Here is a 25982-nt window from a genome sequence, read left to right as displayed (position 1 = left end):
CCAGACTTTCGATGGCGGACAATTCATGTTTACTAGATCTAGTGTGTTAAAGAAGGATGGGGGCAATCTCACGGCAGGGGTAAACTCAAGGCACGACACCGGCAAATGCGAACGACCAGAATGTGGGCGGAGCTTCTCTGCTCAAGCAAGCCGGTGTCGCCGGAAACTGCACGCAGGTGATAAGTAGATACTAGGTTGACAGCTTCTTACAGAGTCACAGACAAAAGGTGACTGCCGTGTCATGAGTGTGGGTGTGTTGTTAAATCATTGACTTGGCTCCGGGGTAGAGAAGGGGGAAAATGATGAATGCCAGACGCACACCACCTATGTTTTAAAGCGTATGCAAACCCCCAAAACAAAATTTTAAAGAGTAACGCTCACGCACCACCAAAACTTAAAGGGGGTAATCTGCTGGTTTAATGTGTAATACACACACATCTGTGCGTAATGGGGAGCTCTGTGTGATCCTTTCCTCTGCGGTGGAGCCCCGATGCATTGGAAGCTCACAACACAAGCACAGAAATAGACTGAGGCTCTAAACAGCCATTCCCCCTTTCCTCACGCCAAAATCTCTGCAGGCCTCCTCAGCCTCGATACAGCTCTTCCCTCTACCCTGCTGTAGTCCAGACTGAACTCGTCTCACACTTACTCACTCTCTCTGCTTTACACACTTGCGCCAAACAATACAATAGGCTAGGCCTAACTTCCTGTTATTGACCGACACGCCAGACAGATTGCCCAAATAAACAGCCAAATAGACCACAGTGTGTAACCTTTATTAACCCCTTCATTACCAGGCTGTTCAGTAAGAAGCAGGCCTTGAAGTAATATATATGCATCTTTGCGTTTCATAAAAGATCAATATTTTTCACAGTTTTGGACGAAAGTCCATTATAATTTTTGTTTGTTCTATTTTAGAAAAGATTGTTTGTGTCTTCTTTCCATCTCAGCATTGTCCATTGTGTGGCAGTAGTTTCAAAACACAACACTCTTGATCTGGCAGCGAAGGGGTTAAGAATTCCCAATAAGTCTGTTTGGAAAAAGTCTAAAATAAAGATCTCATATATGCAAAGATATGACAAATACTAATAGGCCTACAAAGTATTTTGCTATGCAGTTGAGGCTAGGGGGGGGGGGTATTATTGTACCTGGAGTTAAATCTTTTTCTTTTTTTAAAACTAGATCTAGATCTAGATTTAGATTCTAGATTCTATAATTAGACCTTCCCATAGCTTCGCCTTGAAATGTGAATTCAGAGCGCAAGCAGACTGTAAAATTGCATACAATGATTGTGCTAGGTTTTTGTCCTGAAATCTAAGCACACCATTGTGGAACGTTTCTTTTTTCCACAGATCAATTACAACAATTGGAAATGCAAGCAGGGACGTGTACAGCTGTTCACGAGTTGTGAAATGCAGCTGATGATAGATAAAACATTTCTTATTCCTAAGATTAAAGTTTAGATTTAGGCATAGAACTACATCTAAGCGTTGACTACCGGTGTGTTTCAACGATATTCCTTAATATAATGGAACACAATCATTCTAGTAATTATCGTAATACCTGTGATAAAATCATGGTCACAATGCGTTCCCGGCGCTGGCAACCATTGTTTACACATACATGTTGATGGTCCGCCATTTTGTTTCCCAGGAAGCTTCTTCGTCGACAGCCAGCCAGCCACTCCTCCTTTAGCTTATTTTTTGCTCCCAGATTTTGAGATACATTGGACCACTGACAAAAAAAAACGAAAAAAAAACTCCATTATGTCAGTAATGATAAAACTTGTTAATCATTTTTTAAACCTTGATGGTTATAGAAATAAATGTAAGCAGCAGCATCATGCATATCAATTAATGAATAATTACCTTCTGGACATGAATTACTTTCAGCTAATCTATTGTTCACACCATCGTACACACTAGACCGCAGGCCCCAGACTGAAATATACACAAAATTTTGAAGTACATACACAGAAACAATTGTTATCCATGTTCGTGTCTGTAATCCTCCTCTTCCCTGGTTGGTTGTCAGATATTTATTCTATTAAAAGGCTTTTTTTTTCCTTTTAAAAACAAGACCAACTGTTTCTTTTCCTATTCCCTGTGAATGCTGGACAATTATCCAAAGACAGTGAAAATAAACCTTAGGGCAACAGAATCGGGTTTCTTTTGGAGACTTGGGAATTTTATGGAAGTTATAGAAACCAAATGGGATTGTGCTGAAATAAATCTAAGTGGACCAAGTGCTCACAAGAATAGTTAATAGCAACAGATTATGACGTTTCTGTGACACCCGAAAAGACATAAAAGTCTTGAAAACTTGCTCTCAATGGAAATAAAGAAGCCAAAATAGTCAGGGATCATAGACTAAGAAAATCTTACTTCGAAAGCTTGAAAAGATGGGTGATGGGGAAAGACCAGGACAATATACATGTACATATGTTTTTAGACCTTCTGATCAGAGAAACGAGTGGCTAATTTTTAAAACGGCCAAAATTGGCGAAGCAAGTGCAGATTCTATACTGTTCGGACTACCGAGACACACCAACTCCTAATTTTTACGTTGCTTTGTTTACGGCTTCGAACGAATGCCACCTACCCTGGACGGTGATGCCTGGTGCTCTGGAATCGTATATCATTCCCTCTTGCTTACAAGTGTTTATTGCCATTCAATTGCTTTGTCAACATGCCAGGGTCTGCTTAGGACTGCTTGATATATTGAACAGTGACCACCAAATGAGTATGTAGGCGTTTGCTGGAAAGAAGAGCAAGTGTCTTCCTGAACAAGTTCGGACCCGCTGCAAACTTACACTTTAAATCAACACTGCGACTGGATCGGAAAAGTAAAGTAGAATCTAGACTCTAGATCTAGATCTAAATCAACATTGCTGAAAGGGAGTTACAAACACCTGTCCAGTAGAAATATAATAGACCACGGCAAGTCTTTAAAGAATCATTTGTGTGTGTGTGTTAGAAAGGGGCCACCTCTATTCTCACTCGAGAATAGTGCAGGCGAGTCTTTTGGCTATTCTCACCCGGTGCGCGTTCACTGTTATAGCCTAGATCTAGGCCAACAAATTTTGCGTTCACCCTAAACCACAGAATTCTACACTGTGATAACAGAAAAATTGGAGAATTCTGTGCCATGAACAAACGTTCCATTACAACTGTAGCCTACTAAAAGCGTACAATTTTGTCTGTGGGCAGTGGAGAGAGAGAGAGAGAGAAAAAGAGAGAGAGAGGAGTAGCGCGAGAACTTCCGGGCAAAACAAAATGGTGACCCGCGTAGTTCGGCTCGATTCGAAAAGTTAAATAGCCGTAGCATCTTTGTAGACAACCAAATTAATTTACTTTTGTGTTTTAACATCATTTTTTAACTTTGTTTTGGTCAATTTGATCGTCCACACCGATAGACAGTATTCAGAAAGAGACAGAGAGAGAGAAGAGGGGAGGAATAGATCTTGCGAGAACTTCCGGGCAAAACAAAATGGCGACTCCCGTTGTTCGGCTCGATTCAAAAAGTGAAATAGCCATAGCATCTTTGTAGTCCATAAAATTAGCTTACTTTTGTGCTATAACGTAATCTTTTCTTTGCCTTTATCCATTTGATCATCCACATCGATAGAAAGTATTCCGAAATGAGGAAAAACAGGTCTTGTTTCACACCGGGTGAGAATAGCCTACGGTGGCAAAAGTCTTACCCGGGGTGAGAGGTCGATCGTATTTCTATTCTCACCCCGGGGGAGGATAGCCACTTCCTTTTTACCCATCATGACAAGCTACGCACTTTTGTTTACTGCTAGCTTTTTTTGTGATTGTGTTACAGTTCCTAAATTAATAGTATATATAGATTTAGATGAGCCATTGCCAAAACGTTGGGAAAAACACATACATCTCACATTAGTGTGCATAAAATGTGATGCATTAGTATTTATTCCTCTAAAACTTATCACATGATGTCAAATATAGGATGTAGAACCTGCATTGTTTCAGACCCTATGTCAGCATTACAATCTTGAGTTTGTAAATTTTGTGCCAAAAATGTATCTCTATTTTAGATCATCCTGATACAAAGGTAAAGCTTTTTTTAAAACAGGTTTACAACCTACAAAATGATGGAGGATTTCCGGCACGTATACATCCGCTTATGTAAAGATCATCACATCGATCCCCAAGATTGTATTCTGGAAAAGCTGAAAAGGTAAATTTTGCATTTCAAGCTTAGTTTGAAGATTGTATGAAAACATTGAAAAGTGTGCTAATGCAAAGGCATTGAATGAAAAAGTATAAATATGCTGTATAGCGCAAGAATATTTTCATACCATCTAATGGCTCCTTCAATTCCTTGTAAATAAATAAATCAAGATCTTCCCTTGAAAATGAGGCATTATTTGTTAGAATTTTACCTCTTTTTCTAGTTTTTTTAACCCAAATTTATCTTTGGGAAGTTCAGTCAAAATTGTCCAAAACAGCCACTTCGAGGAAAAAGTGTTGTCTGATTTATAAAGAAGGACATCATGGACAGCGTCGTTGTAAAGGAAAACACAAGGGTAGAAGTGGTCATCTGTACAGGTGATTGTCTTTGACAGGCAGATGTTATAGCAGGTTTGGCTGTACTTCTTCCCTCTCATTTCTACCATGGTTCTCTCAAGCATAATTCAAGATCAACAAAGAGACATAAAGTTTTCATCTTTAGAGCATAGCATACCTGCAGCTTAAACAAAGACTCATTTTGACTGGTATTTTGAAAGTACTGTCTATTTGAAAATGTTTTTTCTTTGTTCGTTTTTACTGGTACCATCAGAAGACACTACTTGTAAATATCTCACTAATACAGAGAACTGAAGGCTAATGTGAATATCTTATCTTTTTTTTTAAAGCTTTGAGCTCCATGGATCTAAAAGTAAAGCAGTTCTGGATCTGTCAACCAATAGCCTGACGCCAAAGACATGTGCTGTCTTAGGAAAGGTTCTTGCCACAGACAGGACATTTGTAGAGATCAAGTTTTCAGACTGCATGCTCACTGAAGAAGGTTTGTGCTGTTCTCTTAGACAGGCATACTCCCTCAATGAGTGAAATTAGCCTCCTTTGTTTTAATATGATCTTTTTCAGTGTTAGAATTAATCACCCTGGAACTGAGACAGCTTTTTCATTGGAATAAAAATTTCTCTTTGCAAGTTCCGTCTATAACTGGTTACAGAAAATCTCATCTGTTTAATTTTTGTGTTAGTGTTTTGTGAATGAAGAGAAAAGAACAAGTTAGTTTTGATTTTGAGGACCTGAATTTTCAGAGGATTCATCACGTTATCCCATTTGATTTATTTTTATCCATGCTGATGATGAGTGAAGGTGCTGTGTAGTAAATGATTTAACACATGTTTTTAGCTGTCTTTGACATTGTTGAATGTTAAATTCTTCATATATTTTCTAAGATCTGCTAATGGTAATTATTTAAAGAGAGATTTTTCTTTTATTCCAGCAATTCAAGGTCTTGCTCAGGGCCTTGCTTACAACTCCTTTTGCAGAAAACTGGATCTGAAGGTAAAAACTTTGTTTTCAATTTTTCATTTCTTTTGTGGTTGATGAGTGTCCTATTCAAAAGTTCATTTTATACACCTGTCTACAAAAAAATATGGTTCTACTTGAGATGATACAATATGACCTTCTTTAGATGAGTAAATGAATCATTAAAAGAATAAAAAATTAAAATATCAACTCCAAAATGGGGATCCTTTCTTTATGAATACTTTTCTTTTTTTAGCTTTTCGCTTTTACCTACCCTGGACGTACCCATACTAATGCATTATTTTCATAAGTCAGAAGAAATATTCTTCCAGCCTCTCTGAAGCACCGAAAGATTTAGAATTGTTTGAACTTCTACTGAGCATTTGTTAAGACCAAAGTGAGAAAGTGATATGTGAACTGAACATGAAATGCTGTGTGTGTGTATGTGTGTGCATGCGCATGTGTGTGCACACGCATGTATTAATGTTCATAAATGTGAGTGTGTATGGCTGCAAGTGTTTCAATATTTGTAACTGGATGTTCATTCTTAGACTTTTTTTTGTTTGATTTCATTCTAAGCTTCATAGTCTTGTGCATTGTAAGTTCCTCTCACTCTCTAAAGCAGTGTATTCGGCACATGGAACCCTGTCCACTGATTCAAATGTAGCAGGACTTTCAATACAGATTTTAAGATTCCAAAGTTGGTTTTTTGTTAGTTCATTTCTGTTTTATAGAGACTGTACTTGCAGGACTCTTCGCGCCCAGAAAAACTCATTATTCCTTACTTCCTTATTGATTGTGTACTGGGTTTTACTTTGTTGGGTTATACTCCCTTGTCAGTTCTTTAATGTTGAAATGAGTTACATCAGAAATTCTTCCTCCTTCCTTATTTTAAACTGTACAGAGATCTCATTCTCTGCTTCACTGAAGTATTTTGACCTACGGTCGAACCTGTGCTAGACAACAACTCATTGTTAAGGGCAGAAGTGGTCATGTTAGACAGGTGGTCCTCTTGGACAGTTTCATTATGAGAAAAATTCCAAGCGGGAAAATGGTAAGTGGTCGTTTGTACAGGTGACTGTCTTAGACATGTTGTAATTAGAAGTGGTTTGACTTTATCTGTCTTTAATCATTTACATGCCCTTTTTTGTTTACAGGGAAACAATATACGAGGTGCTGGCACCGAAGCTTTGGGGAAAATGCTCAGGCACAACAAAAGTTTAGTGAGGTATGTGATCAGTTAGGTCCCTCTAGGGCTTTTGTTCATTGTTTTAGTCGAATTATGCATGCTGAAAATGCAACAGTTTTACCCTGTCATGACAATGTGTTTGCTTTTTTCCTTTTACTTGTTTAGTTAATAAGTGATTGTACTGATCTGTACTGACCTTCTTCTCTCAATCAGGAATTTAAGGCTATTAGACCTTTTATATAGATCTTCGTTCACTCTGCAGGTGTAATGTCATATGTTTCTCTCAGTGCACTCACCAAAACTTTGGAAAGTTTGTCCTTAATATTGATGGCATTGCCTCAGTGACCATGTATTGTATGAAATGGAAGGAAAGGATAATATAGTGCTGAACAACAGCTGTAACACATGGAATCTGACACAAATCAAGAGTGGCAAAGGGTAAAAACAGTGATTTACTGTATCACCAGAACTCTCTAAAGAAGAAAGAGAGGTGTAGCTTTGCAGACCACCCCTGAATGTTCATGCTCCACATGTTTTCACTGTGAAAGAAATGTGCATTATTCTTATGGTGATGCATCTCTCATGAAAAGCAGTTATGATGTCTTTGCTAAACCTGTTTCTATGTCTTTGGTCTGCTTTGATGAGGTGAGCTGTTTATAGGACTAGTATCTGAAACTGATGAAATATTTTGTTAACTGTCTTTGTTCTTGATCATGTTTCAAAAAGTATTGCATTTCTATTTCAACATATTTTGTATTAGCTCCCTTATTAGATGTTTTTCTTTTAAATGGTTTAGTTGTGATATGTTGTAACAAATTAAATTTGTTTTATATATGTCTTTAATCTGTTCTTTTAGTTCTTTGTGAGGGGATAAACAGTCTGATAAAAACCCTTTGAATGAAAATTTGGCTATTTCTAAATATCACCTACACAGACTTGTATTGTGATCCTATTCAGTTTATGCTTGGAGTGGAATGGAATGGGTATGCTGGACAGCTCTTTCTCTGTGTTCTGTGATGGTGTGGGTTCAAGCACATCTCTGAGAGCTTTAGATCTCCGCAACAATCAAATAAGTCATGACAGCGTCGCAGAACTGGCAACCTCATTGAAAAGGAATGTCCACCTCAGGGCTCTAGGTATGATTTTGCAGTGCCAATTACAGTGTCCTGAGTACCTTTTCTTTTTTAAAGTCTTATTCCTCTGATAGATCGCTGAGGTGGTCAGCCACAGGATCTTCAACATATAGCACAACTGTTTTTAATGTGCAATATATTTTTTTTAATTCGGTGAATTAAAACACCGCTCATATTAATCTCCATGATGAAATAGATTATGTAGATGTTACAATGGCTAGTTGCCTACAATACAACGGTTGTGTAAAATATTTTGGAAGTTTTTGGTCATCGTGTAGATGTAAGATCCCTTTCAAAACTACGGTTATTTAAGAAGTGGGACCTCCGAATTTGACATCCAATCTGATAGGACCAAGCCAGATGGTTAGAGAGTCTTAAAAACTTTCTAAAATACCTCAGAGGTTGCACAAACACCACATAATACGTGATATAGCACCATGATGAACCATTTAAATAACACGCTACTGCTGGTCACCATTGAATAGCACATTGCTTTTTCTAGCTAGGTTTACCATATTTTGCTTAAGCACACACCCCAATGACCAATGACATAAATATTGTATTGGACCTTATTTGTGAGTATGAGCTCACTAATGACTGTGGCCATTTTTCTGACAAGAACATGATACACCTCACTTTTCGAGCACAGTTTTTTGTTTTCTAATTAGCTCTTCTACCGTTAACTTCTTACCCATAGTTTCTTCAGCTTTTAAATGGGAGGTCTTAGGGATTTTTCAAAGGCAGGAGGCTTGGGCAATTGTATCCCGTACAAATTGTTATATTTAAGTCCGAAAAAGTATGTCGAGGAAATAGGTGTTTGTATTTTACTTTTGGAATATCCGTTGTACTGTTTAAGAATTTGTTGATTTAGGGTTTGCTTAATGAAGACTATACATTTGATTAGCACTTTTAAATATGGATGAACTTCAATTGTACATATTTTAAAAGACTGAGTTTTGCTAATATGAACAAAGTCTTGTCTTCTTTGAACTGCTAACTGCTTTCAGAATTAACTGATGTGCCTATAGAAACGTTTTCCCCTCCTTGTTTCCAACCAGATCTTAGATGGAATAACTGTGGTCTTCTGGGAGGAAGAGCTCTCCTTGAGATGCTGCAAGCCAATAAGACTCTCTCACGACTGGAGCTGGCTGGAAACAATGTTCCTTCGGACATCACAAAATCAATTGGTATTTTTTTTTAAAAAAGTTTACCTTCTCCATTCTGCCGTAAGCTGACAAAACGCTTTTCTTTCATTTTGACACCAAAATTTTTTATTTGTTAAATCGAAAGCCTGATCAGTTACCCTACTTGTGTGATAAAATCAAAGTGAAACTGTGACTAGTTTATGAATAAATTTGAATTAAAATTTAGGAAGAACTCCCATTTTTCAATGGTTACACTGACAAAAAAAAACTCTTTTTCTCGAAACTCCTGTGAATAAAAAAAGGCGTTTTGTTAGCTTATGGCAGTATTGTCTATGTATTTAAATTTAGTTGAAGCTGCTGTCAGCTGTTTTCATATATACAGTTGAATCTGTCCAAGACAACCTGCCATTGTAGAGGAGAAAAATGTTCTTCATCTTAGACAGATGGTCCTCTTAAACAGTGTCGTTATAATATTTAAAAAACGGGAAGTAGGAAGTGGTCACTTGTACAGGTTGCCTTGGACAAGTGGTCGTTGTAGCAGGTTTTACTCTGTATATATATGTGAAGTGACAGAATGAGTTACTTCTCGGATTCGAGGCCTTTAGAAATAGGAAATAGGTGTAGTTTTATAATGTACAAGTATAAAATAATAAAGGCATGTTATACTTCAAGAATATGGCATCAATAAAAAAAATCTACAAATTTTACCCTAATGTCGATTTTTGGCCAATATCTCCTCTTGTGGATTACAAGAAGTCATTAATTTTGTCAGCACGCCTCACATATAAGAGTGTGGATGTGTATATATGCCACTTGAAATTTCAAATATGGAAATGCTATCTTTGAACTCAAATTTACCCTGAAATCCTGCGTTTTCTTATATTTGTTTGTAGAAATAAAGCAAAACATAACAGAGATGGTATTTTCACATTCGTCTGAGCGTGCTACTTATAGTTATAGTAAAATAATTCATGTCCACAGATGCTGCAGTTTCTGGCAATGCTGATCGACAAGCCATTGTAGATGAAAATCTCAAAAGGACTCAGACAATGGCAAAACACATCCGTGATCTGGAATTTGATAAGAAACTTCAGGTACCAGTGTAATTTTTTTTTTCTTGTATTTTTTTCTATTTTTCAAATGTTATTTATTTGATTACTATTTATTACCATAAAGTGCAGGCTATAAGCCACGACTTTACTTCCTCAGCTTTAAACCCTGTAGCTTAAACTATGATACGGCTTATGTTCTGATTTCCTTGATTGCAGGAGCATCACTCCTTCATCTATTCTTAGTATACACCTGAAACATTAAAAAGTTGACATATTTTCCTCTACACCACACTTTAGTGTCAGATTATTTATTTTATTTAGTTGGTGCAGCTTATTTACAGGTGTACTCAATAGCCTAATCTTTACAGTAACTGATATTTATTAAATTATTATTTTTTCGCTGAGAGTCTCTTCACCTACAGAAGTCTTTCATGAATCGACTGGTCAGGTTCTCTTCTTCTTGGCTGCTTTTTCTGTTTGCTATCATACAACTTAAATCAGGTGGCTCTCGTGGCCTAAAGGTTAAGGTTAAGGTGTTCGCTTCTCATTCAAAGGTCCCAGGTTCGAATCGGGGTTGCGATTGAAAAATTTTCTTCTCTAAAATTGTCTCCTTTCGCCTCCTTTTGTGCTCTCTAGCAATGTTCTGTTGTCTGCTTTCGTCTCCACTTTCTGCCCCCACCCCCTCACTTCCTTTGTCCCCTCCTCTTGTCTCTTGACTCTTTCTGCAGCCTTTCTACTGCTATTTCTTGTCTCCTTCTTACTATTGTTTTTCAGCCACACCCCTGATCTTATGGTCGGCAAGATCTACACCTAGCCTTGTCGGACAAGGACAAAAAATCTGAGAGGTCCCGTGTGCAAGTTGCGCATGTTAAAGATACCTTGGTGGTCTAAAATCGATAAGAGTAGGCTTCAGCCACCACCCGAGCAAAATTCAAAATTTTCTACCAACTGAAAATGTTTGGTGTGTCACACGCACTCGTATGACCTTATGCAGTTGCGAGCGCTGTTTAACGCTTACCAACTTAAATTAATTTTTTTTATGCTGCATAAAGTTCTTTTAAATCTTGTTCTCTTTTAAATTTCTATTTTCAAATCTCTGCTCTCCCTTTTCAACTTTTTTCTGCTATTGACACCTCTAGCCCAAATTTCAATTTGATTTTTATCTGTCTTGTCAAGTTGGGGGGTTTTCTCTCAAAAGCCACTACTACTATGAGAACATTTACAAAGGAAGTTTGTCACTGTGTAGATGTGCTGTAATATTCTCAAATAGATTACTGTAATCTATAGTTTTGCCATGTTCACAGACGATGATTATGAGGTTTAATTTTTGTTTCAGATCAATGACTTAATGTCTGCAATTGATCAGAAAGATGAAATCTTGAGGAAATCTCACAGGTAAAAAGAATATTTTTACTCGACTCTAGATTAGGGTTCTGCTAGATATGATACTTTCATTTGTGGTCTTCCTTTTTTTCCTGTGTCAAAAGAACATCAATTTGTTGATGAGCTTACTTAAGCATGTGCAAATTGCTATTCCACTCTTTGAATTCGTTCTTTATTAGTGTTACTCTTTGCTAAGAAAAGTTTGTTAATAAATCTTCCAACAGTTCTTTTTGTTGCAATAAAAAAAGAATGTATGAAATAAATCAAATGGAGAAAATAGTAGTGGTCTAAGATCTGCACATTTTGTAACTACAATCAGCATATTGTCACGAAGAATGATATCAAAATTTAGACCTCTTTGAGAAAACAAGCTTTGTGTTTTTCATCATCTGGACATGAAGTGACAATGGGTCCTCAATCTGACTTAAAGCATAGTTCTGTTGAAAATGTGTGCTCACTGAATTTCTGTTGTATATGTGAATTGCGTCCATAGATGAATTGATTTTTTTCCTGAGAAGGAGGACAAGAAGGAGTGAGTGGAGCTTTTGAGAATACATATATACACATGGTTTGGGAAGAAGACTGCTGTGGCATGCTTCCAAAGCACTATGTCTCTTTAACTGACTCGGTTTTTAAAAAATCTCTTACAACATTTTAGAATCTTGTAAGCATCATATAAGTCTACTGAAAAACATTTTGTGTGTGTTGTTAATATCAAATGCCAACAGTTATGAAAAAATTGCGGGTACATTAGTGGCTTTCATAATGAAAAATTTGTTTCAGAGTCTCCACCCAACAGATTGGGAACTTGCAAGTGGCTCTTGATGAGAGGAAAGGTGCATTCAACTCTATGGCAGCAAAGTGAGTGCCTCTGTAGTCAATAGCAGAGAAGATATTATCCTAATTTTGTAGACGAATAATATTCTTTATTACTAAAAATAATAATAATTCAGGTAATTTCTATAGTGCCCACTTCCCTACAATACAGCTCTAGACACTTAAGAATACTTTCACCATAACACAAAATACATGTGCATAAACATGCATACATGCACTCTTAAGATTAACACAAACACATAAACAGACATTCATAGTATCTCAGCACGGTCAATAATGATATGCACATCACATAATGAATATATGGATACTATGAATAAGGACTAACTATCAAGATGGCACTTCATAAGGTATATTTTATAATGAATTTTAAATTTTATCTCCGACTTTGTGTCCTTGTTGTGGGAGAAGACTAGATGAGAAAAGGACCCCCAGTGAGTTTTTGACCTCCCTTTCAAGGTACTCTCGTAAGAGACTTGTCTCCTGATCGTAGAGATCTGTTTCCTAAGCCCGCCATGTTTTGAACTAGACTCTAGTACTTTTAGTTTAACCCTATCCCTACGTCATGTTTAACTATCGTATCCATACGACGTGGGGAACTCTGTGCCACCACTTTCCAAAGAGGAAATTTACTCGTTAGTCCGATCCGTATGCTTTGCATAGCAGTCTGTCAAAAAGATTTTTTTCTTGAGAAATACTAAAAGTTTCGAAGAGATCTGCGTACTAGAAATATTCTTAAATGTGAAGAATACAACCCCGGGGGCACAAAATGACCCCGGGGCGTACGGATAGGATTAATGCTGTAACTATGGTTCTTTTTTTTTCACTGTTTGTGTGGAGTAACAAGTCTTCCTCATCACTACTTCCTTTCATTCACATCATCAAAACCGTGAACAAGTACAGTCGAACCTGCTCTGATGGTCACCTGTATAAGACAATCACCTGTACAGTCGCTTCCCGTCTCCCCCCCCCCCCCCCCCCCCCCCCCCCCGCCCTTGCGGTTTGTTTTTTTTTGTACAAGATAAAGACACTGCGTATGAAGTCCACCTCTCTAAGATGGTCACTTTTCCCCTCAACATTAAACAATGAAAGGCCATCTCCGACGATTTTGACAGTATTAGATACTGCTGACCTTACAGTTTTTCAGAATTCCTCATATCTGGATGTTTCATTGCTTTCTTTTCCCAGATTATCTATGGCTGAGACGGAACTGGCGTTATCAGAGCAGAAAGTCAATGAGTTCAGTTCAACTGTCAATCGATTCAAGGCGGAAATGCAAGAAATGGCTGTGAATCATTCAAATGAATTTCGTCGAGAGAAAGAGGTAAATGTTTTCTGAAAGTTTGTTACTAAAGAGAGCTTATCTATGGGTGTTTTATCGTCTAATGCACTGGTAAAAGCTTACAAAGTTTCAGAAAAAGTTGATGACTATTATATCATGTTTACTGATTTGTTACGGGGTATGTAACTTATTGCACTTTTCAGAATATTAGGAGTTTCTTTCTTGCATTTTTAAAAAAATGTTTATTGTTATCTGTCTGTTTTCTGCATCAGTACATAGCTGTAACTCAGCGATGGTGATAAATAAAACAAAGTGGTGTACTTTAAATAATGCTTGAACTGCCTCAGAGATATTTTTGTTCTTTAGCGCTTTGGATATGCAAAAAGAACTTTCATGATTACTAAAAAAAAGGAACCGCAAGGTAATTGTTATTGGATTTTTGGCTTGTCTTCTGTTGGCTTGTTCAGGATAGAGCAAATGAAGAAATCAAGTATCTGAGGGAAATCTCCGAGGCGCAGGACAAGAACGGCCAGTTACAAAACAAGGTATGTCTTCTTCTTTTGAATTATTTCACTCTTTTTGTTGTTGTTGATTTCAATATTACGCCTTATTGTTTAAACCATAAGAGGAATAATGAACATTGCTCACTTTGACATTGTTATTGCTCTTGGAAGAATCTCTTTTTTTAATGGCTAGACGTTTTTCCCACTTGGTGAGGCAGTCTTTTTTTAGGACAGCTCTTTAGTTAGTATTGTTTTGAAAATCAGTTTCGTGACCTAAGAGCCTTTTATTTGGCAGTGATGGCATACAGTCACCCTCCCCATCTGCTCTCTTTGTTTCCTTAATAAGTTTCAACTTATATACTGAGTGTAAGCCTACTTAAGTTTTATTCTACTTTTTACTGAAGCTCCGATTGTGTGGCTAATACTGTATCTTTTTTGTCCCCCTGAACTGTTTGTTACAGCTTAACCTAGATTTTTTTTTAATATTACTCGTTGGTGCAGGTTTACTCACTAGACATGAAAAATTGATTGGAATAAAGATTCTAGTTTATTTTTAAAAATTGTTTTTCATTTAGTTTTATGTGGCAGTTTGATATAAAAAGTTTCAAGTATGTTTGAAATCACAATTTCAACTTTGTGGCAATTCTCATTCTTTTTTTTTTTACAGGTTGAAGACCTGGAACGTAAATGCCGTCACCAGCAAGAACAAATTTACGAGCTGAAGGAACAGGTGACTCACCTACAGTCTGAGCTGACGCTCAAAGGCTCACAGTTTGATGGTATGTCACGTGAATACTTCTCTGTAGCTGTTTGTACCTGTCTTTCATTCCCTATCCCTCACTCTATGTCTCTTTGTCACTTGCTATGTCTCTCTTATTCTCTTTCTCTCTCTAACCTGTCTTTCTTCCTCTCTCTCTTTGTGTCTCTGTGTTTGTTCCTGTCTCTATGTTCTCTCTCTGTGTCTCTCTTACTCTCTTTCTATCTCTAATCTCTGCCTTTCTTCCTTTCTCTCTTTGTGTCTCTGTGTTTGTTCCTGTCTCTATGTTCTCTCTGTGTCTCTCTTTATTTGTTTCTCTGTCTCTTTCTCTCTCTCTCTCTTTCTCTCTATCTCTCCCTCTCCTTCTCCCTCTCAATATACGTCTGTGTCTCTCATTGAATGAAATAAAACTGCCAATTCATCGTAAGTTGTTGTTTTGTTGTGTGTGCCCCACAGAGAGGATTACCCAGGAGAAGCTGAGACAAAAGGAAGCCATGCGAGATCTGGAACAGTACAAACAGAAGGATGTAAGTGAATAATGTCTCTGACGACTTTACCTATTGTTGCCTCAACTCTCATAAGTCATAGGCCTATTTTCTGCTTGGTCACCGAAAAATTTAGTTGAAAATTTGTATAAGTTAAAATTCTCATCATGAACGAGATAAGTTCTAAGCTACTAGCATGTATTGCCTACTAAAATTTAAAGAAAAGAATGAAGGGTTGATATATTATGAGGATACAGGAGCAGTACAGGCTAGAAAATATTTATAATAAATGAGGAAAGATATTTATAAATGAGGAAGGAGACAATAATGCAGCATAATTCTGAATTGTCCTAACTTCTAAGAGCTAAGATGATTTGCTCTTTGACCCATGCATATAAGCTTTCTATTGTGGAAAAGAGGAGAATATATTCATATATTCAGTTAAAGGGAATAATAAGTGGAGCTATGAAATTGCTGAATCTATCTAGAAGCTACAGGTAAAAGTAAAGTGTTCTCAGATCATGACGATCATAGCCCTCTGATTCCTGTTCTTTTAATTGTTAGACATGCAATCACAATGTGTTTTAATGTTTTAGATGAACCGAATGAAACAAGAGAGTGAAGAAATGGAGCGTATTCTGCGAGACCGCATATCAAAAATGGAGTCACAGAGACTGGACATGGAGGAAGAGATTAGCCGTCTGAAGGCAGCTAACATGGCTGATAAGTTGAATGCTGAGGAGCAGACATCATCTCTCAAGCACCGACTGAAGTCGGAGGAGGTAAGAGATACTTGTCGGAACACTGTGTATTTTGATATTTATATACAGTGAAACTTGCTCTAGTGACCACCTGTGCAAGACAATTGCCCGTACAAAGACCACTTCCCACTTCCCCCTTTGTGCTTTTTTCTATGTCATAATGACAATGTCCAAGATGTCCACCTATCAGAGACAGACACTTTTCTGCTCAACTGTGGGTGGCCGTCTTGGACAATTTTGACTGTATTATAATGTTGGCCTCAATTCAACATCCCATCTTACTGTGAATTTCCCTCTGATACTTTTATACTTTAAGTAGCAACAAAAAAAACCCCATTAAACACCATGTTAATTCATATCCCAGCCATCTGAACTATATCAATGTACTGAACAGCCATGTGGTCAAAAGCATCTATGCCCAGCACCTAGTTTAGAGAAAACCCCTTTTTTTCCTGCTCCCGTAAAAAGTAGGTCTTCAGTCAAACATGGATTCTGCTCCTGTCTATCGATAAGCTTGAAGGCATATATTATTGAATATGCAGTAGTGAAACACTGATGTTGAATTAAAATGGAAAGCGCTGGTCATTTATTGAGGATCAAATTTATTTCGAAGATGACATGCAGTGGGGGGGGGGGGGGGGGGGGGGGAGGCTGTGAATGACCTTTTGATGTAATTATGATGCACCATTGTAAACAGCATTCAAAGGTTATTTCCACACCATTGTTTAGTGCAAAAGGTCATTTCAGTAGGAGTGAGCTTAGTTCACAAACTCAACACTGGTAATTATTTTAAATCCTTCGTTTTTGCTTTTACTTGTACCCAACACTGATCAGGAGCAACGTCACGTCCAATTAGAGGAGAAAATCCGAGTGCTGCAAACGAGCAAGGACGAGCTCCAGAGCCACTGCAACCAGCAGACAGCCTCGCTGACGCAGCTACAGCACAAGAACAGCAACTTACAGCTGGAGCTGGAGAACATGAAGAGACAGATGGACGAGATGGCTCAGGTGAGCGTGGGGCTCTGTCTCTCAAAGCTGGTGTTTCTTTGTTTGTTTATTTCTTTCTTTCTTTTTTTTGTGACTGGAAAAACCAGGATAATATAGTTTTTTTAGGAGCATCGCTGCAGTAAAATGGTTGGTGAGACATGATGGCCAATGTCTGGACTCTCTCTCAAAGCTGGTGTTTTTTTGTTTGTTTGTTTGTTTGTTTTTGTGACTGGAAAAGACCAGGATTTATAAAGTTTTTATTGAGACATTATGGCCAATGTCTGGACTCTCTCTCAAAGCTGGTGTTTGTTTATTTTTGTGAACGGAAAGTACCAGGATAGTATTGGTTTTTGTGGAGCATCAGAGCTGAGAAATGAGTGGTCGATGTCTGACCCCTCAATCAGAGCTGTTGCATTTCTTTATTTTTGTGACAGGAAAAGATCAGGATAATATGTGGAGGGGTTGTTTTTTTTGGATCATTTGAACTGAGAAATGAGAGGTCAAAAATGATGCGTGATGTCCTGTTTTAGACCTGGCACCGGCATTTTTTAAAGTTCTTCCCTTTTGAAGCAAAGTAGGTCTTTATGAGGTGAAACTTTAAATCAATCCATGACTTAAAGATACTGTGGAAGTATAAATACATTTCATGAAATGATAACGGTATTGATATATGGGTACAATTCATCTTATGTTCAACCTCTCACTGCCAGGCCTGCTTCATAGCACTAGGAGAGAGCCCAAGATCGTCTTTTGAAAGAAAAGTGGTAGAGTTTACTTTCTGTCGAAACATCCATTTTGTTGAGTTTTTTTAAGTTCATGTTTTGTTACTTTTACTTTTTACTTTCTTTGGTACTGGTGAGTGTCACTGGGAGAAACATTCGTCTGTCAGCTGTAGGTCGAGCGGCTTGGAGGAGGGTCAGATCGTGGGCTCTGATGATGTCCATTACGTAGTCGATCTAGTGGCGTCGTAGTGGTCTCCCTCTGTTTCTCCTGCCACAGTATCTTGTGTTGTAGGCTCTCAGCACTAGTTGCTCTGGGAGCTCTCTTGAGAAATAGCACTGTTTTCCTCTCTAGGAGCACTCTTGAGAAATTGTATAGTAGAACATGGCTATAGAGGGGTTTTTAGTTCCAGAAGAAAAATCCTGCTGCAGGCAAAGTTCCCGCTATAGGAATGTAAAGGGGAACACGAAAAAATCACTCACTACAGGCTTTCCTCTTCTTTTACTGTCGTTTTGGCCTAGCCAAGGCTTTGGGCAATGGCACATAACTTTTGGAGTGGCTCACATAACGCATCTCTCCGCACCATCTCTCTCAGCCGCCTGCCCCACCTCACTCATTACTGGACTTACCAGTCACAACACTGCACTGCTGACTGCCTGTTTGGAGCCCACCTACAGCCCCCCTCCCAAGCCCCCTTCCCCCAGTTAAAACTCACTCGATATCTCCTCCTGTATCCAAGTTCAGGCCTTTCCTTGCCCCGTTAAACCCTAGTACAGTTAATTGAGTTTACATAGACAAAAAAAGGGGGTTTACGGTATGGTCTCGCTGCAGTGGGTGCCGCTATAGTCGTGTTCTACTGTACCGTCTTCTTCTCTGGGAGCACTCTTGAGAAATAGTACTGTTTTCTTAAATGGGAGCACTCTTGTGAAATAGTACTGTTTTCTTAAATGGGAGCACTCTTGTGAAATAGTACTGTTTTTCTTCCCTTGGAGCACTCCAGAGACACAGTACTGTTTTCTTCTTTGGGAGCACTCTTGAGAAATATTAACTTGCGAAATAGTGCTAGTTGCTCTGGGGGCGCTCCAGAGAAATAGTACTGTTTTCTCCTCCTCTAATATCTTCCTTCTATATGGCTGTGAATGCTGGACAATCACTAAAGACAGTGAAAATAAAATAGAAGCAACAGAAATGTGATTTCGTAGGAGACTGCTGAGACTGAGAATATCATGGAAGGAAAAAAAATCAAATGAGGTAGTGCTTGATGAAGTCCACGTGGGACGCTCACTGTTAAAGACAATCAGGAAACGACAAATGCAGTTTTTGGGACACCTGAATAGACATAAAGGTCTTGAACATCTAGCTCTCACTGGCAAAATTGAAGGCAAACGAGGCAGGGGTAGGCCCAGAGCAACCTACTTTGAGAATCTTAACAAATGAGTAACAGAGAAAGATCAGGGAAACGTAGCTTTTTTTAACAGCATCCGAGCAAAGAAATGAATGGAGAACCATGATCGCCGATGTCTGCCGCAGATCTGGCACTGGATGATGATAAATGATATGTGTCATGACGTGGTGGAATCACGTGCTCGTCAGTTTTTGGGCGTGTGGAGTTAATGGTGTCATCTTAATGTTTGTTCATTTGTCCTGCTTTCGGTGAAAACAATACCAATCTATCTTAATTAGAAGGTGAGATATTTACGATTGAAGGAGGTAGGGGTTGCCTGGTTTCAGAGGTAAGATTAGTGAGAAAATGGCCACTAAAGTTTGGTGACTTCCAAAGCTTGAAAGTCCTTGGGAACTGAACATTTACAATTTTTGTGCCTTTAATCAACGTTTATCAGAAAAATCCACACAGAAAAATGTTTTAAATGAACGTCAAAGATGTTCAGCCAAAAACAAAAATTTGATAAAAATTTCCAAATTGGCAGAAAAATGCGGGTTTCTTCTATTTCGTTATTTTGACGAGCACCTGATTTCATCACGGTGCCTCACAATCTTATCGTCGTACCTTATCCTATTGCAGGAGGTGTCGGAGAAGAACAGCTACACCATGTCGGAGGTGGGCAAAGTGAAAGTAGAGCTGAACAAGTCTCAGGCCAAACTGGAGCAGGAACGTTCCACGCAGGCCGAGCTCAGGGAGAAGCTGTCCACTGTGGACAGTCAGATGTCAGGTACAGTAGACTTGGGCGGCTAAAGCACCTCACTGGATACATTCATAGATGTTTCAAAATGTTTGTTTCACATAATATGACTTTTTCTGCTTAGTTTCAGGGACTTGATTGACACATCGTTTTGCACCCCGCATGCGGTGCTACTGACTGAAGTGTCTTCAGGCCATTCCCAAAGGGGGGACATTAACCATGTTCTTATGCACAGTAGAATTGTAATTGTAAATGGTCAGATTCATTAATGTCATGCTCATAACTGTGCCTGAACTGCAAAAGGGAAGTGCTGCTTTTCCTTTCTAAATCCTTACTATCGTCATTTTTCCTCTACTTCTTTTTATATTTTTGTCACACTCTTGTGACCCGTTATTTCTGGGGTGCTTTGATAGTCGAAGCAGACTTTGTGCTGTTGAAGCTAGAGAGGTGAGCAGAGTACGCCTGATTCCCTGTAAGGAGTTCTGTGTTGACATCCACCCCTTGACGCTCATATGACCTTATGCAGTTGCGAGTGCCGCAAAACCTCTACTAAAACTAACACCTTCTTTTTGGTTTAGTCAAGTAAGTCCTGGAGATTGTAATACCTCCTTGTGGCAACATTTGTGTGGTTTATCTAAGATAAAAGGAGGAGGAAGAGTTTGGAAGGAATAAGTAAGATTTTTACAGATTGGGATTGTTCACTTCAAATGTCTTTACTTAGACTGATGTCTTTGACAAAATTTGGATGATAAATTCTTTAGTTGTGAAATTATAACAGGATGGTCTTTTCTTAATGTGTATGGGATATTGAGACTACATCATGTGACTCAAATTTCAGAATGTCTTAGAAAGAAAATGGAAAAAGTCCAATTTGGGTTTGAAGAATTTTTTTCTCTGCTTTCTTTCTCTCTACAGAACAATTACTGAAACACAGACAGGCCATGGAAGAGAAAGAAAAAGAAATTGTGACTCTGCAAGAAAAAATGAAAGGACGTGACCTTGAACTTGTTCGAATGAGAGAAGAAGAATCTCAAAGAGTGCAGATCTTACAGTCGGCCATTTTGAATTATGTTGGCAGTAATCGTGGTTCTTCCCCGCGCTGATCTCAGCTGTACAAGATAACGATAGACCAGTGTGATCTAGAGGGCTTTTCAAATATGAATTTACACTTTTAAGGAACGTCCTGGATGGGCAAACATTCCATTTTTGTCTTCACTATAGCTGAATTCCTCCTTCAGTGTTTCACAGAGATTTTGATTGCCTTTCTACTCAAGACTGCCAAACAAGTTAAAATTAGTAGATTAGCCCTCTCCTGAGCCGTGCAGTTAAAAGTTCTACCTTTTCAGTAAAGTGTTCACAAAAGTTCCCGTAACTGGAAAACTGGAAATTTTGAATGGCTTGTCTTGATGATGAATGGAACATTTTTCAGAATTGACGTATGTCTTAAGTGTACTCTTATTTTTGGCACTTAATAATATCAGTATTAATCTGGATCTTGCAATGTTCAGTGCTCGTCACAAGTGTTAAATCGAATATGTTGTTTGAAGAGAGGAAAAAGAACATGCCTTGGATTAAACAAGATATTCAGTACTCAAGAGTGACAGAATTTAATTATTTACAATATTGATATATGGGAGCCTACACAAATACCAGTGATTATGAAGAGATTTGAAACTTATCCTTCATGAAACCAAAGGTGTCAGTAAGTGAACTATGCCTTTAATTGAGCTCATAATGTATGATATGCACACATGCAGTGGAAAGAGCATAATATTGCTAAAGCTGTTAAATTTTTTTCATCATTCCTTATGGAAATATCAACCAAGACTCTTAATGCGGCAAGGCATCCATTAGCATTTCTTTTTTGCTCTTTTCATCCTGCAAACAAATAAATCTGGATTGTGCCTTAAGAAGAAAAAAAAAAGCATTGACACAAAGATAAAGACCATTTTTATATTGTAATATCTTATCAAGCCAATCAATATTCCTTATATTTGTTTGTTTTTGTTGTCTCCCTCGACGAGTGTAGAGCTTGCATATCATTCCCTCACTCTTCCTCTGTACTCACTCACTCACTCACAGTGTTTGAACATCACTGGTCTGAATTTTCACTAGTTTTGATGAACTTTCACTTGCTCTTCATGTGTATAAGGAAGTTCCGGGTTTTCAAACTTCTGGTCAATGGTAAAAGTTTGCCGGCTGTGGCCGGAAATTCCAGCAAGAGAAAACCAGCGAGCATCATGGTGCCGGCAACTAACAGCCGGGACGGCCGTCATTGACTGGACTAGCGTTGATCTCGTGAAGCATTAGATTCTTTCATTTGCCTGACAACTGTCTTAATACAGTCTGACTGTTTAACTCCGCTGCTCGAGTTCGAGCGATGTGCTACAGTTTCCAGCAGTTTTTATGGTGGACGATGATATATCCGCTTAATTTTTCGTTACTAGGATCGACCTTCCATTGTTACAGAGTAAATATAGCCTAACAAGTTTCGAATTATCAATTCGATTATCTTTTCAGGCAAAGCCCCTTGAGATGCTATGAGTTTGAAAGTTTTCAGGCAAAATGGTTGTGACCAACATTTACCCTTGCTTCTTGTACTAAGTGCAGTTCTGTCTGGAACACTTTCGTCATCACAGGCCGGGGCTGTTACAGGATAGTGTGAATGTTTAGCTGATGTTTTTTCTGAAGACGGTTTCTCGCTGTTGACTGTTACTGTGATGCCTTCGCTGTTCACCGAATCCCATGAGTTGTTGCCGTTGATTGTAATAGAAAATATTACAAATCCATTTGATCATATTGGTAAAGTCATGACAATGATGAAAAGGACGATGATGAAGTATGTATTTGTTATGCTTTTTTTTATGTTCTGCCCTTCAGACTGTCTTGAAGTGGCCTTGCTTTGCACCAACATCTGTAGTGTAATGGACTGGCACAGAGCCATTCGCACACAGAACACAGGAGTTCTATTCCCAACTGGGGGGAGCTTTTTATCGAGTATCTGTATATCTGCTGTGAAGTTGTATCCCCCTGACGGGCAAGGTCAAAGCAGCCCACCTCTTAAATGAGCTAAACTGCATTCATGATATTGGAGCGTAATACATCTACTATGTCTTGTACTTGCCTTAGCCTGTCACTTGATATCACTTCTGATGTCACCAAGTTGTCTTTAAACATCTCACTTGTATCACAAACTTAAATGCTTTTAGGGTCCCATGATGTTTAACTTTGATCATGGTTTGGTTCAGAGACTTCTGTTTTATAGAATTTTTTGTAGTATCTGAAGTGATGTATCACTTGCTGACCTTGAGCTCTGCTTGTATCATGATTTTGTTCGACATGCTTGCCTTTTTTTTGCTAGTACTACCTGCTACAACAATCTGAGGGTTTTTTTTCGTATATTATATAATATAAATACTAGAATTTCAAGCTGTCCCTAAAGAAAAAGTTTTTGATTTTTTTTTCTCCTGAAAACTTTTTGAAAATAGCGATGTGCAAGCATAGCTTTTTGTTAAAGGATTCCGTTCATACTTAAAAGGAAATCTCATATATCTCTCCGTCCATAATTTTCACTTTGATTTGTTTTTATTTATATGAGTAATGACACGTACATTACCAATGTGCATATATATTTTGATATATTTTATTCTGTTTGTCTACATACACTTATACTGTTGCATTTGCCTTCCCCTAATTCTGCATAGTGTTAGTACTGAAATCAACTTTGTCCAAAGAAAATCTCTAAAAACTTCAAGTGTCGTCTGCAAAAATTTGATTACCGGTGTTAGATAGCATAAATTTATGTTCACATCTGACTAGTTTAAAAGTCACTTTTGTGCTCATGATTCATAGTTATGTTTTTTTTAACCTCCTTTTGAAATTTTTATCAGATGAAAGAAAGGAAAAGCTTTATGCATGTTGAAAGATTTAGATGTGGTTGATGCATGGTGCCTGAGCTGGAAAAAAACTTGGCACTTGCAACACAAGAAAGTCATATAAATGCTGAAGAGTAGAGGTGTTACTAGAGAGTAACATACAAAGAAAAAGAGGAGAGATCGTCGACCTCATTCAACATTGTCTGTCGTTTGCCAAAATTTTGCAAAAATGAAAATCAAATATGTTGTAGAATTTGATGTAATGCGTTGATTGATCTTAGTCTCATTCATCTTCTTAAAGTAGTAAAGGATTTTAAATGAATTAAACATTTCGTATTAACATAATATCCTGCTCGAAATAAAAGGGTTTGGGTTTTTTTGGCTACTCCTGAAAACCTCGTATTTTGACATACAACATAATGAATGACGGCGACGAGATAAGGCATCATAAGGAGGATGGAGAAGTGCTTGATAAGAAACAAGCATCTCCATCCATCTTGTGGGATGCGGTATCCCCTCTCAGCCCAGGTTGTCGGTGGCAGATAAGGTTGAAGCAACAGCTTACCTCCAATGTGATAGTGATATGAATTGTATAGATAAAGAGAAGTAAAACAGTGTGATCTTTGCATCGTTACATTACAAATAATGTGTGAACGTTTAGACAAATTTATCCTAGAATAAGTAATTATCATACCGACTGGTCAGTGGAAGACTCCACTAGACTCCATCCTTCGTCACTTTTCAAAATGGCAGTATGGCAGTCTTACTCTAATACGGGATGCCCATTGTGGGATTGAGGCGGGGCAGTTTGCTAGCCGGATTGAGGACGCAAAGCGGCTATAGTGGCACAAGCCGATCGCACCTGGCTCGTCGCTTCAAAAACAAACGTGTTTGTTTTCAGACGACGAGTGGGGCAACCGCCCACCGACCCGCCCTGACAAGATCCCATCCACAATGGGCACCCCGTATAAGCAGTCAGTACATGTATACTTGAATACTTGAATGTAGAACTGGGGTCTTAGGAAGATGGGGTGCTCCATGCTTCCTCGCCCTCTTCATAAGGGTCCATTTCAGTATGGGCAGTCTGATTGTCTCCATCATCAGCTGGTTGTTGTAGCATCTGATGGAGTCACTCAGGCTGCTCCTCCTGCCTTCACCAGGCTGTACTCCTTTCTCAGTCACAATCTCCTTCGTGAAGTACATGTACGTATTGTACAAATAACTCATCGCACAGGACATTAGTCACATATAGTTAATTTAAGTCGTGTAGTTGCATGTCTCTGTTGTGTTAGATCTTAGCTACTGTTCCAGTGAAACAAATTCACTGTTGATCAGGAATAGCAAAGCTAAAGTCTGAGTTAGTTTAGACTAATCCCTGGCTTAGTTTTTCTACAGAGTAAATCTGTTACATTAATATGTGTATAGCTGTTTCCACTGGTCACTTTCCATTCCTAAGTATTTATTTATTTATAATATATTATTAGATTAAAATGAACTTTTTCATGAGCTTCTGTGTTATTTTATTTCATCTTTTTTTGGTTCCTTTCCTGTTATTGTTTTTTATTATTGGCCTTCAGAGCTCCATAACCAGCGGCCGTGGCACAGTGGTTAGATGCTTTGCTGTCATACGCAGGAAACCTTAGTTTGATTTCCATGTGGGCACAATTTTATGGAGTATCTCAGTCTTTTTGCTGGTATAATAGGACAATATATATGCCTCTGGCAGACAGGGTCAAAAGCATACTTCAAAAATGATCTAAATTATGTTGAGGGAGACGTAAAAAACACCGGCATTAAAAAAACAAAAAACAAATTGGAGCTCTAGAGTATTGTTACTAAGTGTTAGTGAACCAAGACTGTCTGGAACAGACACTGTGAACAGAAATCACAACTCATTAGGTCATTATGTCTGACACAATCCTTTGGAAGAGCTATAGAGCGGGAGTCTGCCTAGCTTCAATGCAATAGTCATTGTTTATGTAAACGCTACTGAAGTACAAAAGCATGGACACATCGTTTTAACTCTATAACTTTCTTTTAACTGTTGTCTTTGACCAAAAAAAACGACAGGATTTGTTTTGGAAAAGGTATAAGAGACGCTGAGACCAGAGTCTTCCTCCAGCTTTTATTCTTTAACCGTAATTTATACAATTGAAACATTCCAAAAGTCTCCCTTTGTCGTGGAGGGAAAAAACGTTTGTCTTTGACAGCTGGACTTCCATTGG

General features: G+C 38.2%; 2 protein-coding genes across 3 annotated transcripts in view; one reads left to right on the top strand and one right to left on the bottom strand.

Moving 5' to 3' along the window:
- LOC101848023 (transient receptor potential cation channel subfamily M member-like 2) overlaps positions 1-1720 on the bottom strand; it is a gene marked incomplete in the record, with an annotated part of 50699 nt that extends 48979 nt beyond the window's left edge. The window contains 1 exon segment of the mRNA XM_005091920.2: positions 1564-1720.
- An 814-nt stretch (positions 1721-2534) lies between these two features.
- On the top strand, positions 2535-21795 carry LOC101861871 (leucine-rich repeat-containing protein 45). Of its 2 annotated transcripts, none has more exons than XM_005091893.3 (18): positions 2535-2845; positions 4099-4203; positions 4883-5034; positions 5482-5543; positions 6665-6735; positions 7654-7832; positions 8888-9016; positions 9956-10068; positions 11363-11421; positions 12193-12270; positions 13435-13570; positions 13996-14073; positions 14699-14810; positions 15245-15315; positions 15870-16055; positions 16869-17042; positions 19765-19912; positions 20798-21795. In XM_005091893.3, exons 2-18 carry the CDS (start codon positions 4115-4117, stop codon positions 20983-20985), a joined length of 2025 nt encoding a protein of 674 aa, XP_005091950.1. In that variant the 5' UTR covers positions 2535-2845; positions 4099-4114; the 3' UTR covers positions 20986-21795. The 2 variants fall into 2 exon arrangements, with proteins under 2 accessions (XP_005091950.1, XP_005091949.1); XM_005091892.3 differs by having other exon boundaries at positions 2535-2939.
- Positions 21796-25982: the final 4187 nt, after the last annotated feature.

The sequence above is a fragment of the Aplysia californica genome, unplaced genomic scaffold (genome assembly GCF_000002075.1).
Source record: "Aplysia californica isolate F4 #8 unplaced genomic scaffold, AplCal3.0 scaffold00037, whole genome shotgun sequence".
NCBI lineage: Eukaryota > Metazoa > Mollusca > Gastropoda > Aplysiida > Aplysiidae > Aplysia > Aplysia californica.
This window is presented reverse-complemented; position numbering and strand designations above follow the sequence as displayed.

Coding starts and splice junctions, on each gene's coding strand:
- LOC101861871 (XM_005091893.3), top strand. CDS start 4,115: ATGATGGAGGATTTCCGGCACGTATACATCCGCTTATGTAAAGATCAT. Junction 4,204..4,882: donor ATTCTGGAAAAGCTGAAAAG/GTAAATTTTGCA, acceptor TTTTTTTTAAAG/CTTTGAGCTCCATGGATCTA. Junction 14,074..14,698: donor ACGGCCAGTTACAAAACAAG/GTATGTCTTCTT, acceptor TTTTTTTTACAG/GTTGAAGACCTGGAACGTAA.